The sequence below is a fragment of the Lactuca sativa genome, chromosome 9 (genome assembly GCF_002870075.4).
Source record: "Lactuca sativa cultivar Salinas chromosome 9, Lsat_Salinas_v11, whole genome shotgun sequence".
Classification (NCBI taxonomy): domain Eukaryota; kingdom Viridiplantae; phylum Streptophyta; class Magnoliopsida; order Asterales; family Asteraceae; genus Lactuca; species Lactuca sativa.
Genome location: NC_056631.2, coordinates 59,356,022 through 59,371,216, shown reverse-complemented (window position 1 = coordinate 59,371,216; position 15,195 = coordinate 59,356,022). Strand labels below are relative to the sequence as shown.

Sequence of the window (15,195 nt, the reverse complement as noted above, 5' to 3'; positions counted from 1 at the left end):
TATCTTTTTGAAAAATTGAAAGATAATACGTTTGATTTTCTAGGATTTCATTCACATTTAAAGCAATACTATTTTGAGATTTCTATTTATTTTATCTTATTTTATTTTTTGTTAGTGCAAACAACACTTCAAGGTGGTAGAAAATCATTCAAGTCGACCTTGAAAATCAATTCATAATTTTGTTCAATTTATTTCTTAAAAAATTTATTCGATTATAACTTATACCAAACAATCCCACCAAATATAACTTGGTTTCAATCATACCAAACAAACCCAGAACCAAAGGATGATGAATAAAAACAAAAGCAGCAAACATGCTTTCAATTGAATTCAACCCCTGATAAGTTAAAACCCATGTATCTTTTTTATCATAATTTTTAGAAGAAACTAAACCAAATCTCCAATTGTACAACATTTGGTTCGTAAAGTACTACTACCGATGATGATGATGATGATGATGATGATGCAGAATGTACATGCAATTAAAGATCTGTACAACAATTACAGTACCACCAAACCAAGCAAGCTTTCATGGCCAAACAACATCATGCAAAAAGCTTTCTTTTCCTTTTCCTTTTCCACCAACACAAATCAAATCATATCCCCCAATTCCACAGATCCATATGTTGCAAGAGCTTCTGCAACCCTAAGTGCCATTGTCGCCTTGTAAGTTAGTAAATCTGCAACCTCCATTAACATCTGAGCTCTTTCACGCTTCACAATCGCTCCCTCTTCAGCCCTTTTTGCAGCTCCTTCTGTTTCTTCGACTTTCAGGGCCGTGTTTTCCGCCTCTTCCACGTTTTTATCATACAGGGCTGCTGTAAATATGACCATCATACCAAGGTCAATTTCGTAATTTCACATTATATGAGAATAAAAAAAAAAAAAAACAAACAGAATAAAATATATATTGCATTAATATGTACACACCTTTCAAGAAAGTTAGTTGCTTTCCTCTTCCCGATTGATTTCCACGTTTTCTAAATGACCTTTTCTTGCGAAGAACGGATTTGGTGTTGAGCTGTTCGGTTTTCTTTGGTTTGTAAAACTGCCAAAAAAAAAACAAAATTACATAAGAAGGTCTGCAAATGAAAAGACGTTAATGCCCTTATGAGATGGCATTATGATATTGTTAATAACATTTTATATTTACCTGAAAAACACGGATAAGAGCCGAATGCTTCTTCTTGCGTTTAGCCATCCAATAATCATAAACACCTTCTAGAACATCCTTCGATGCCAGCATTTGACATCGATCAACAACCAATGCCACGTCAGCATAATCTTCAGGACTACCATAAATCCCTCTCTCAAAACTATCAATTATTTTCTCAAAATCATCTTCATTGACTTTCACATCACGGTCAAAATTAAACTTTTTCAACCACTCGTCATCGTCAGAATCCATGTCATACACAGTGTCACTCCTTTCCAAAACCCTAGAAACTTCATCACCTCTTGAAGTAATATAAGAATCAGGCATTATAAAAGGTGAAGATTCAACATCTGCATACCCTTTTACTTCATTTACCCGAGGAACAGGGATTATGCTAGTTAAAGTAGCTTGCAATTGGACACTTCTTTCAGAACATTTCCTGTAAAGTTCTTTGAAAACAAACCAATCTTGTCTATTTGGGAATTCAAGTCTCCAGCTTTCATCATTTCCAGCCCAAATTATTGCATGGGTGACCCGGTTGTGAAAACAGGATCGCATTGCGGTTCGGGTTTCGACCCGGAAACTTTCGACCCCGTTTCTTTTAACTACAAGAAACCATTGTTTAGGAGCAGCCATTTCCATGGTGATTACAGCTCCACTTTCTCTATAGCACCTATCTGATTCTATCACTAATATATTTGCACTGCAAGTAGCTGAATCTATATTTTGGGTTAGTTCCACAAGTGTAGATTTGAGTTCTTTGAAATTAGGTCTGCAGATTGACTGAGAAATCTCGGGGTTTGACTTTATTGGGAAGAATGGAACGCCATCTTTTACCAGACAGCTTGAGGGGTTCCTTCGTTTTCTTGATCTGAAAGAACTTCGCCTCTTTTGAATAGCTCGGTGGATTGTGATGTTGTTTCTTGGTGGCAAATTTGAAGTATTCATACCTGTTGGAACCTTCTTTCTTTTGGATTTGGATCTTAAAGGTAGCCGCTTGACTGGAGATTGATTTCTTTTGATAATGATTTTTGGTGGCAAAGTTTGAAAATCGGTTAGTAATTCATCTGCTATGATTGTCTTCCTGGCTTGCTTTCTCACAAACTTCTTACCATATCTTTTATCTGAAGAGACTTGAGTATCATGATCTGTAGATGGTAGATTTCTCTTCCGTTTTCTTGAATAAACCAATCCCCACCTCCTGCAACCACTGTTATGGTGAATTTGATGGAAAGAATCGTCTAACCTCAATTCCCCTAATTTGATTTCAGTTTGTGTTTCTCCTTCAATGTCCATAAGCTCGTCGTTGTTTGCTTCATGTGAATTGTGCCATCCGTTATCTTTAAATTCAACATCACCATCGTCGTGATCGAGCAACTCAATCCAATCTTCTTCGGCGTTTTCAACAGCGAGATTTGTTCGCCTCATATGTTTCAGCTTCTCGTCAGTAGGAAACAATCGTCTACCTGACCTCAAAACCCTAGCACCAAAAACCCTAGTCGTCCTCCTCATCTCCACCGACGGCATGGGCACCGTCCTATCCCTCTCCCTCTCCCGATGAGCAATCAAAACCTCCGACGATCTTTCTTTCCTAATTCTCCTCAGACTCTCAAAATTCTCATGACCGATGAGGTCAATTCGTATCCTCAGGTAAAATCCTCGACGACAAACTAAAAATTATACATATACATATGCTTATACTCACAAAAAAAAACCAAAAATCTAAGTAAAAAAAGAAGACTTCACGGACATATTAGATCCGGATTTTTCTAAGAAGCGACTAATCGTTTGAAAAGTTCTAGTCCTGACTATGTTCTACATACATGTCTGTGATATAAACGTACCTGTTAACGGCTGATAGAGTTTAGAGATAGAGATGTGGTGGTGGGGGTGGTGGTGATGAGTGGGAAATCGGCAAGGGCGGGGGGCGGAGGGCGGGAGGAAGAAAATGATGTATGTGGCGGCCGTTATGGCAGAGAGGGGTAAGTGAAGAGGCGGAAGCGGTGCTGGCCGTTGGATCTGGAACCCTAGGGTAACTGTTCCGCTCATATTATTATTCAATCAAAATTAAAAAAGAGGGAGTAAAAAGGGCAAAATTAAATTGAATTTTTCTCTTACATCCATATATTTTGTCTCAATCTCAACTTTCACCCCAAATGTTTGAAGTATTTTCACTTCCAGTCCTTTTAATACAGAGACAATTTTCACAAACTTAGAATTCTAAATGGAAACATATCAAACTTATAAAACCAAACATTTATTCAACTACACTCTAAATACCTTATAAAAACTATTTATTATTCTATAACCATGTGTGACTTAAAAGAAAATACCAAAAAATATAATTTTATAAAGAGGTTTGCTAACGAGTGTTTATATCATAAGTTGCATACGGTCAGATAAGAAAAGAAAATGTGTTGGATGTGAACATAAAATTTAATTATTTATTACAAAGTTCTAATCTAATATAAAATTTAATTTTTTTTATAAAATTCTAATTTTTATGTAGACAAAAAAAATCTCTAAGTTATATGTGATAAAAGAGAAAGAGAAGAAGAGATACAAAAGTTTTGGATGTTTTTAAATTAAGCTTTTATTTTATTGCTATAAATAAATATAAATAAATCAAGATGTTTAATTGGTGCAAATTCAGGAAAAAATAATCACGAAGTGTCGAGGTCTTAAAATAAGAAAGTTATGCCAACATGTAGTCCATTAATAAAGGTTGTGCCAACCAACATGTGTTGACAGGGGAAGCAAGAAAATCTATGCACATAAATAAAATTTATAAATAAATTATATTATGTTTTCTTGACAGAATTTGTTTTATTTTTTTATAGCTTTATGGTTGTGATTTCGTACCTTTTAACATAATAGTTATGGGTTATGTGATAGAAAACGTTACCAAAATGGTTTCAAAATAAAGTAAGAGTAAAGGGTTTTCTAGACTTTATGATAATATTAATGAAGGGTAGAAAGGATAAATATGCATAAAATTGGGGGTTTAAATGCAAATTTTTACTGAAGTCTATCAGTCAATTCATGCCAAAGCGTACACAGCAAGGAAAACAAACAAGGGCAAAAAGGACATTTCGCATTAAAGCTATCACAGGTTTCTTTACCTGGAACCAAGAAAATGCCATTAAACCGCATTCAGATTTTCTATTTCAAGAGTATCGAGAGCGAAAAGCTTATTTGGTAAGCTTTTCGTTACATGTAGACAACTCGTCCATTTTAAAAGTTCAAAAAAAACGTAACAATAATAGTATTAATTTATCTCATTCGTAGTTTTTTATTTATTTATAATTTATAATATAATGTTTTATAAATTTTAATGAACAAGATGCTATTACTTTAAATATGTTCCAGTAACTATTTTAGAAAAAAAAAATTGAAATTAACTAATTGACCAAATTTTTATAAAGCTTTTGTCTAATGTATTATTTTCTAAACATAATTTATAAGCTTAAAAAGTAGTTTATAATTACATTAACTAAAACAGAAATGTCAAATCTATCCTTATTCTTTAATTATTTTTCAAGAAAATAACCAAATATTAAGAAATGACCTTAATAAGATTTGAAAAAAAAAAAAAAAAAAAAAAAAAAAACGTTATACTCATTTTTGCACTTTCGCTTGAATGGAGATATTAACTATCACCATCATGTATTTAATACCATGAGAGTAAATAACTTGAAGCAAACAATCAGATTCAATGGAGATATGTTACAACTTACTACAACCACATGTTCTTCCATACAATTAGATTCAATGGATTTGTCTCCAAGTTTTATTAGAAGAATGATATTTCTAACGATTTTTCTCATGTGATTCCTTGAACATAAGTTAAAAGAAAACTAATATAAGTTGGTTTCGATAAACAGAAAATGTTTTCTAATTTCTATTAATATTGTTCATGCCAAGAGCCGTAAGCATCACATCTTGAGGACTAAATGTGTAGATTTATAAATAAAATTAGATATGTGTGAGTTAGTTTGTTCTAAAAAAAACACATCTTATGATGTTATGATGTCTATGACTATGACACAGAGTTAATAATGTCAAAAACTTGACTATGATGTATGTATTAAATTTTAAGCAACGTAACTGTTTTAGAGGCTGTTTTCATGTGTGTGTGTGTGTATATATATATATATATATATATATATATATATATATATATATATATATATATATATATATATATATATATATATATATATATAAAGAGAGAGAGAGAGAGAGAGAGAGTTAGGTTCAAATGTTTTCACTATTTATTGTGTGCCTGTATGATTGATTCTGGACCAATCATTTTAGTTATTTGTAGAAAGTAATTAATGCATATTAAATGCTGAAGATGTAATTAATATCTATTATATCTTCAACATGTAATATGCATTAATTACTTTCTTAAAATAACTAAAATAATTGGTCCAGAATCAGTCATACATGCACACAATAGATAGTGAAAACAAAATAACCTAACCCTATATATATATATATATATATATATATATATATATATATATATATATATATATATATATATATAGGAGACTTCAATTGAGAAAAAAAAATGTTTGAGAATGGGGAATCATTCTCAGCGAATCATTTATTTTTGCCGCAAAATCTTCCAACGTACCGACAGAAATGGGAAACGAATGCACATGTGTTTTCCAACATAACATATTTCCTTAAACTATGTTAATCATTACCTTAATATATACAAAAACATAGTTTTTTTTTTAATTTTTATAAGCTATTTTTATCAAAAAATGATTTTAAATATACCAAAATTCATGATTTTTTATTCTCTACAAATAGACATCCATATTGATATAGTTTTAAGATAAAATAATTTTTTTTTTATATTTTCAGCTATCGTTATTCATAAGTGAATAAAAATGAAGCAGGTTTTTACTACAGTACATTCGTTATTCAGTTATGAATAAAAACTATGATTAATTTTTTTTTTTACAATTTAAGTATCATTCATATATGAATATAGCATATAATAAACATATTATATTCATATTTAAATATTAGACGATGCATTCACTTATGAATATTACATAGTATATTCACTTGTGAATATTAGATGGTATATTCACTTATGAATATTAGATGATATTTTCATATCTGAATATTACATAGTATTACATGGTATATCACATGTAGGCCTGGCAATTCTCGACACGACACGCGACACGACCTGCGACACGACACGAAATAAATGAGTTTGGGTTGAGTTTTCAACCCGCCAACCCGTCAACCTGTTTATTAAACGAGTCATATATGGGTTTCTCAAAAAATAAACGGGTTGACCCGCCAACCCGTTTATATTCTTAATAAAAAAAATTATTTTATTTTTAAATGTATTTTTATGTATCAAGTATGAATATTTAATTAGTATTTTATAATATATACCATTGATTCATAGACTATTTGACTGTTTTGACATTTTGACTCGTGGTGAATGGTCTAAGGTCGTAAGTCGTAACCTATAAGGCTAAGTCTGTAACATGTTTCTATGAATGTTTATAATTTTCATTTGGATGTTTAAGACTTTAATGTCTAAAATTCGGACTCACGAACCTAAATCTGACCCACAAACCAGCCAACTTGTGAACCCGTATAAATAAATGGGTTGGCGGGTCATATATGGGTTTATGTTTCAAACCCGCCAATACGTGACCCGCCAACCCGTGACCTGTATATTTAAATGGGTCGTGTTTGGGTTGGCATATTTTGACCCGCCAACTCGCGACACGCCAACCCGAACACGACACGATTGTCAGGCCTAATCACATGTGAATATTACATAGTATATTCATTTGTGAATATTAGATGATATATTCACTTATGAATATTACACAGTATTTTCACAAGTATATATAATTTTTATATGTTATTCACATATGAATAACATACAGACTTGCATATTTGTTTTTTTGTTTTAATAATCATATATTGAGAAAACATATTCATATATGAATATAACGTGATAATTTAGTCCATGCATTTCATTAAACAGTTGGAGTGCATACAATTTAACTTTTTTTAAAAATGTTAAATACATGATATTTTGACCATTTAAATCTTACAAAAGAGTAGATTCATAGAGAATTATATGAAATTTTTCAAAAAAAAAAAAAAAAAAAACGATTTGATATTTTTCTAACCTCAATTTTCAAGTTTTATTTGATAATCGATGTAAAATGAATGATATGAAGTGGATTTTTGTTTATTATTGATGATGTTGATCTAATAACGTTGGGAGTATAATTAATCACTAGCTATCTGGTTTATTTCTTAATATTTTGGTTGTTTCGAGAAAAAAGTTTAAAATATTAGGTTAAATTTTGTCTTTGACTCCAAATAAAATTACTACTAAATCTATACTATATTTCGTTTCTATATAAATATTAAAAATGATGAAAATATAATATGACTATTACGAATTTAATATTTAATATTGAAGATCAAGATTAAAAGAAAAAGGTAGTCAAAACAATAAACTTTTAAAGGTTATATATAATAAAACGAAGTAAAATGGAACATTATTGGACAAATAAAGTTAATTGTACAAAACATGAGATTCATATGGTAATTAGTGTAACAAAAACAGTTGATAATATTTACCATAAAAAAAAAAAAAGCTTAAAACTTAAATGGTAAAAACCATTATTGGAGTCCAATATTAAATTAAAGTGTTACATGTTAAAGCTTTAAGAAAGTTTTTGATTTATTCATGTGACTAATTTGAATATGAATTATTTAATTGTATTTTATATATGTTGATTATTAACAATTTATTATAAATTTGTGATACTACTCACCGTAATTATAAAAAAAAAACTCCAACCAAAAGTTGTAAATTTACAATCTTGACTAAAGAAACCGGTCAAATATTTCTCATAATAGAAAAAGTTTTAATTATTTGATACGAGGCTCAGATCAAAGGATGCCTATTATGATTTTATAGAGCTGACAATAATCGATCCTTCAAAATTAGCAGATTGGGTTAAGATTTTCAATCTATTTAGATTAAATGGGTGAACCCGTCTAACTCATTTAATTAAATAGGTTGAGTTGGGTAAATATTATCGGCCCGTTTCAATCCACCAACCATTTAACTTATATATATATATATATATATATATATATATATATATATATATATATATATATATATATATATATATATATATATATATATATATATAATTTAATAATTATTTAAATATTATCATGTATTGATCTAAGAATTAATTTATAAATTATAATGTTATATTATTATTTATGTTTTAAAAAATGTAATTCTAATACGTATCTTTTTTCTTTACACCGAAAACACCAGTCACGCTTCAAAATCATTTCGAAATTACATATGTTTAATGTTGTTTGAACAATTTCTTTTTATTTGTGAATAGGGACTGTGCTTTTATTATATTTTGAAAGTTTATTTAACTTTGAAACTAATTTAAGTGGTGTAATTTTTAGTTAATTTATTTATTTTTTATTTGAAATGAGTTAACCCAGTTTAACCCATTTATTTAATAGGTTGAGTTATGAATTACATAAACGAGTCAACCCGGTGACAACACATTTATCTGAAAAGTTGGGTTGGGTTGAAATTTCAATTCAATCAATAAATGGGTTAAACCCGAACCCAACTCAGATCAACCTATCGTCAGCTCTATGACTTTGTTTCACAATAGCATAGCAGACCCAATTGGTTTTTGGTCCATGTATTTATATCTATATAAGGTCTAAATGTTGATTTTTTATGTTTGTTTTTTTAGTATACCTTAATTTAGTTGTAATCTAGAACTTTTAATTATTTTCATGTCATTGTATCAGTATTTTCCTATTAACTATGACAATAGTCTTTGGGTAACCAATCAATTCGACTTGAAGACATGAACTTTGAATATTTATGATAACATGTTTTTGTAAGGTCATACTTGGAAACTCTTGAAAAACTTACAACCTTTCATAGCTTATTCGAATGATCACTTAAAGTCCATGTTACTACGACACGAGTGGATGGGAGTCCACTGATGTGCTCTTGAAGGTTAATTTTCTCGAACATTTACCACAACAAGGTAACGGTCATGATTATGGTGTCTTTAGTTGGATGCGGTTATAAGCATTAAGTAGGGGTAGAACAGTGATAATGGAAATAGATAAACAAGGATATGTTAATGCCAGATGTTGGGATTATCGTGATTGGATGACTATGATTAATTGATTATCTCCACACGTCATGACCACTAATGCATATACATTTTCATTTTTTATTATACAAAATAGTCATTTAAGTATTTCATATTATTTAACAACTGCTTTTTTGGTTATACGTACATAAATTATAACGGATACATTGTTTTTTCCCGATCAATAAAATTTTGTCCAATTCTAATAACATCTACAATAAGTTCATCAACCTCCTTGTCGCCAATATCTGAGAATATGTTAAGATCATAACGATAACATTCTCCATTTTCGCAATAATATGAGTATGTATAGACAATTCTTGCATATCCTTTCCCTTTTGAGGTCATGTTGGATCGAACATCAACACTCGAACTTAAACTTCTTATGTAGAAAGAGATATGAAATTGATAAACAAATTGCTAGACATACATAACATCTTATATGTGCAAAATTCGCAAGGCTATATTAATTTCAATAGCATCATTAGTGGGCATGTAGTTGTGGTTGTGGTAAATAATGGTGCTCACATCATTCACGAGGCCATATGCACATTTGTGTAGCATGCATTTATTCTAAGTAGGTAAAACAATACAACATATCGCATATTAGGCGTGAGCAAAAATTGAACTGCAACCAAAAAAGTGCATAAACCCAAAACCAGAACCAAAACCGATGGTGTGATTTTCAATTTTTCAAAAACTAAACATTTTCGGTGTTGTAAAACTTTTACTTTTTCAAAAACCAGAAAAAAAACAAACCGCACTAGATGTATTAACCGCACCGCAACTATTTATATACAATATCTAATTATTTATTTTTTTAATTAGTTATATATTATATAATATATATTAAAAGGTTAAAATAGAACGCACATTTGAGCGGATACCAATAGTCATAATACACGATTACACGCTCATTCTCATTCTCTTCCTCACCGGATCAATTTTGAATGGGATACCAATAGACGATAGTCGTGGTGAAACTTGGCAACTTTAAGATACTGATTGTTAATTATTAATTATTTGACTTTTTAAGATAATAATTGTTTGTGATTTAAGCTATTGTTTTATACCTTATGTGTTTTTATTATTACTAGTAATATGTTTGAACTCTTAAAAACATTAAAAAAAATGTCTCAATTGTCCAAATGAATCATGAAAAAACTGAAATATTATTTCAACTGACTGCACCAAACCGGTTTTAAAAATGGAATAACCGCATTTACGGTTTGCGGTGCGGTGTTAGCCTATAACCGCATCGTGCTCACTCCTAGATATTAGTATGTTATGTAGGGGTGTGCATGGGTCGGTTTGGGTCGGTTTTGGACTCAAACCCAACCCAACCCATAAATGGTCGGTTTCTGGTTTTTAGAACCCAATAGGATCAGTTTCTGGTCGGTTCGGTTTCTTGGGTTCTGAGGTCGGTTTGGGCGGTTTTTCGGTTTCTTGGGTTCAACCCATACACTCACGGGTTTTAGGTTTAAACCCATGGGTTTAAGGTTTTAACCAATTTTCCATAAATGAAGCAACAAGTTAGATACTTCAAAAAATAACAAATTGAAGTTAAGTACTTCAAAAAATATGAGTCTTACAACAAATAGTCAATTACAACTTACATATTACAACTAAAACACAATCAAGTATGGGTGGTTTTTCGGGTTGGATGGGTCGGTTTCTTGGGGCGGTTTGTCGGTTTTAAGTATGGGTCGGTTTCTTGGGTTGGATGGGTCGGTTTATGGTTAGAAACCGAACCCGAACCCGATTTTTCGATTTCTAAAAATATCAAACCCAAACCGTCGGTTTTGCTTCGGTTTTGGTTTTTTCGGTTTCGGTTTTGTCGGTTTTAGTCGGTTTCTCGGTTTTTTGGTTTGGGTTTGCTCACCCCTAATGTTATGTCATTGACACATAATCTTAGTAGTTTAGCAGAAGATATGTTTAAAAGCTTTTCTATTGAGTATATATGAAGTTAGACCACTTATGATGAACAAATGACAATGAGATGTGCCTATGCATAGGCACATACAAAATATTACCTTGCATAAATGTGGAAAAAATTTACATTGGCCTCATTTTGAATTCAATGCATGTCAAAATCAGTACAACTGGATATGTCTTGTATTGTCCTACATAACAAATAAAAGCTCTTATAACATGCCACCAGGCACATATCCTTCATCAAACAATTGCTCATTTAATACATTCAAAACTTCCGATACACACTCCGCTTCAAAATTACCATCCTGCCCCGAAGAAAACAAATACGTTTTCTTCTTCACCTCAATCCAACTATACCCCGTGTCCTTTTTCAATACCTTATCTTTCATAACTTTCCTAACTTTCGCAATTTCATGCCACATATTTAACTCACCATAAATATTCGACAACATGATATGCGCTGAAACATCATCCGGATCAATACTAAGAATTTTCTCAGCAGCATATTTTCCCAATTCAAAATCTTTATTTATTCTACAACCCGATAAAAGACACCTCCACACCACCTTATCCGGTTTAATATCAAAACTATTTATAAAATCCAACGCCAACTTCGTTTGCCCTTTACGCGAAAACAAATTAACCATACACGCTAAATGATCGGTTCCAGGGGTAAGATCGTAATTTTTCATACAACGGAAATGGTGTAACCCTTCTTCTAGAAGCCCGGAATGACCACAAGCAGATAAAACACCAATAAATGTCACACTATTAGGTTTCACTCCACAATTCAACATCATATCATAAATTTCTAAACTTTCTTTACCATGACCATGATGCGCGTATCCATTTATCATTGTATTCCACGAAACGATGTTTTTCGAATTAAATTTATCGAAAATTACACGCGCATTCGATAATCGTCCGCATTTCGCGTACATATCAATAAGGGCACTTCCAACCACAACATTTGAATCAAATCTGTGCTTCACGATGCATCCATGTGTCTGTTTCCCCCACTCGACAGCTGGCAGATCGCCACATATGTTTAAAATGCTTGAATAAGAGTAAAGATTGAGTTCAAATCCTTTGAACAACATGTCACGAAGAAGCTGTAAAGCTTCTTCGTGACAATTTAAATTCATATGTCCAGAAATGAGTGTGTTCCATGTGACAACATCGTGTTGAGTCATTTCTTGGAAAATCTTTAAAGATTCTTGGAGAAGGGCGTTTTTGGAATAGAAGTCGATAAGTGAATTCCCGACAAAGGTGAAGGAAATGTAACCGAGTTTTGTAATTAACGAGTGGAGTTGTGTCCCGATTTTGATTTCTTTTGTGTCAATGAAAGCTCCAAGAATAGTTGCAAATGTTCTTTCGTTTGGTTTGTGATTTGAAGAATGTAATTTAAGGAAAAGATTAGTGGCTTCTTTACCTTTGCCTTGTTGGACAAAACCCTGGATGAGTGCAGTGTATGTGGTTAAATGAGGGTTGTTGACTTCATGAAAAGCTTGTAGAGCCATTTCTAGTTGACCACATTTAGCATACATGTTAACTAATCCAGTGATGACAAATTGGTCCATTCTGATTCCACATTTTATTGTGTATGAATGGAGTTGAATGCCAAGATTCATGTTTTCTACAGCAGCAGAAGCACCAAGAACAGTTGCACATGCAAATTCATTGATCTTTACTGCTGCTTTGTGGGATTTGGAGAAAATCTTTAATCCTTCTAAGTATTCTCCACATTGACAAGCACATGAAACGAGTGAAGTCCAAGAAACCTCGTTTGGGTCCAAAATTTCATTAAAAATAGACATTGCATTCTTCAGCATCCCACATTTTCCGTAGAAATTAACCAAAGAGTTTTCTACAAAACTGTTTAATTTGTTCTCTAACTTTATAATCATTGCGTGAATTTCTTTACCTGTGATCAAAACCCCTAAGTTAGCACAGGCAGATAAAGCACTGACGTAGGTGTAGTGATTCGGAGTAAAACCATCAGCTACCATTGATCTAAAACAATCCAAAGCTTCATCCGAGAAACCCATATGAGAATAAGACGAAATTAAAGTCGTCCAAGAAATAAGGTTTCTTTGAGGCATTTTATCGAACACCAGGCGCGCATCATTAATACGGTTTGTTTTACAGTACATTGTGATTAGATGGTTGTACGTATAAACATCTGGGAAGACCCCAGATTTGATAAGCATGGCGTGAACTGCTCTGCCTTTGGGAGCTGAGCTTGTATTCGTAAACGATCGTAGGAGATGAGTGAAATTCATCGGGAGATGGTGGTGTGTTGTTGTGGAGGATGTTTTCTGATGGATGTGGCCAGTGTTGCATTGGTGCTAGTCGTCAATAAAACTCGTATGGATCCTATGGGAGTTGATAGTAATCGCTGATGGCTCCCAATAAATCTCGTATGGATCCTATGGGAGTTGACAGTGACGACAGCCGCTTTTAAAAGTGTTGCACCTTTTCTTTTCTTTTTTCTCTTTTATTCAAGATATAACTATAACTACACTATATAAAAAGAGCCCATTTAGTGGCCAATGGCCATTCATTCATGAAGGTGATTTTATTTTTTATTTTTATTTTTTTTTGGGTTCGGCTGGATAATGGATATCGATTTCAACGGTAAATGAGATGAGCACTTGACATTGATAGATTTTGCTCACAATAACAGTTTTCATTCGAGTATTGGAATGCCCTCGTATGAAGCTTTATATGGAAGAAAGTGTGGGACACACATGTGTTGGTTAGAAATGGGTGAGAAGAAGTTTACGAGACCAAAATTGGTAAGGATTACCAATGAAAAGATCAAGATTGTCCAAACTCACATGAAAGCGGCCCAAGACCGACAAAGAAGTTGTGCAAATTTGAAGAAGAGACATTTCAAGATGAATCCCGATGATTTATTTATGTTGGAAATATCGCATTGGAAATGAGTGATGCGTTTTGGGAAGAAAGGAAAATTGAGTCTCAGGTATATTGGCCCGTTAGATATTTTTGAGAAACCGGATCTCAAGTTTTCAAGTTAGAATTTCCCCTAGAACTTAGTAGTATACACAATGTGTTTCATGTATTCCCCTAGAACTTTGTAGGGTTTGGATCTTAACTTGCCTTAGAATAATTTGTTAAATTGTTTCTGTTGTCATGTGTTTATTCTATTGTTGGGATTAGTAAATCCCATTAGTGATGTCGTCTCCCACCATCGACCATCTCCCGATATTACAATACTCCCCACTTATAGTTATTCCTTCTAACGGCCCAAGCATTAAATAAAAACCAAAATAGAAATTAGTGTTGTTTTGATGTTTTAGTAAGCTAAAGGACGTAGTAATGTAAATCATTCATGTTGAAGATGGTATTAGGTTAAGTTGCAAATGGTGTTCCATTTGAATGTATGTACATCGATTTTGGAGTCATATCACCACTTTTAGCGAGCTTTGGGTTCGTATAATTTTTGTATGACAATTGACAGCTACAATTGGCATAGATGGGTGGAGTATTGGGTTATAAAAAAAATGCATAGAGAGAGGTGATGATGTTTAAGATTTCCATTGAATATTAGTGAACTCTGATGTGTCGGTTATCTTTTTTAGGGCAACTCCAGTCACCGCAAACTACAAGTCCGTCAGTGGCACCCATCTACAAGTTCAAGGGTGGGGTTGGAAGATGTGTTCCATTTATTTAATAATTTAAATAAATATAATAAGAAAAGAAATTAGAAGTAGACATAATCATGAGCATTTTTGTCATTTCATTTGTGTTTAATGGAGTCATATGGATGGTAACTACAAGGACCAAAGATGATGAAGTTGCCAACCATAAGGATCAGTGACATGATAAATCTCAAAACTATGACCAAACCTATATAACACA

General features: G+C 32.2%; 2 protein-coding genes across 3 annotated transcripts; both read right to left on the bottom strand.

The window, feature by feature from the left end:
- Positions 1-341: 341 nt before the first annotated feature.
- LOC111914017 (uncharacterized) lies at positions 342-3,209 on the bottom strand. 2 transcript variants are annotated; one of them, XM_052767953.1, is made up of 4 exons: positions 3,001-3,209; positions 1,154-2,826; positions 931-1,048; positions 342-815 (listed from the first exon to the last, which is right to left on the bottom strand). In XM_052767953.1, exons 1-4 carry the CDS (start codon positions 3,203-3,205, stop codon positions 592-594), a joined length of 2,220 nt encoding a protein of 739 aa, XP_052623913.1. In that variant the 5' UTR covers positions 3,206-3,209; the 3' UTR covers positions 342-591. The 2 variants fall into 2 exon arrangements, with proteins under 2 accessions (XP_052623913.1, XP_023765559.2); XM_023909791.3 differs by having other exon boundaries at positions 342-818; positions 3,001-3,208.
- Positions 3,210-11,364: 8,155 nt separating this feature from the next.
- On the bottom strand, positions 11,365-14,547 carry LOC111913942 (pentatricopeptide repeat-containing protein At2g27610). The gene has a single exon (XM_023909688.2). The coding sequence runs from the start codon at positions 13,590-13,592 to the stop codon at positions 11,520-11,522; it is 2,073 nt and encodes a 690-aa protein (XP_023765456.1). The 5' UTR covers positions 13,593-14,547; the 3' UTR covers positions 11,365-11,519.
- Between the last annotated feature and the right edge of the window lie 648 nt (positions 14,548-15,195).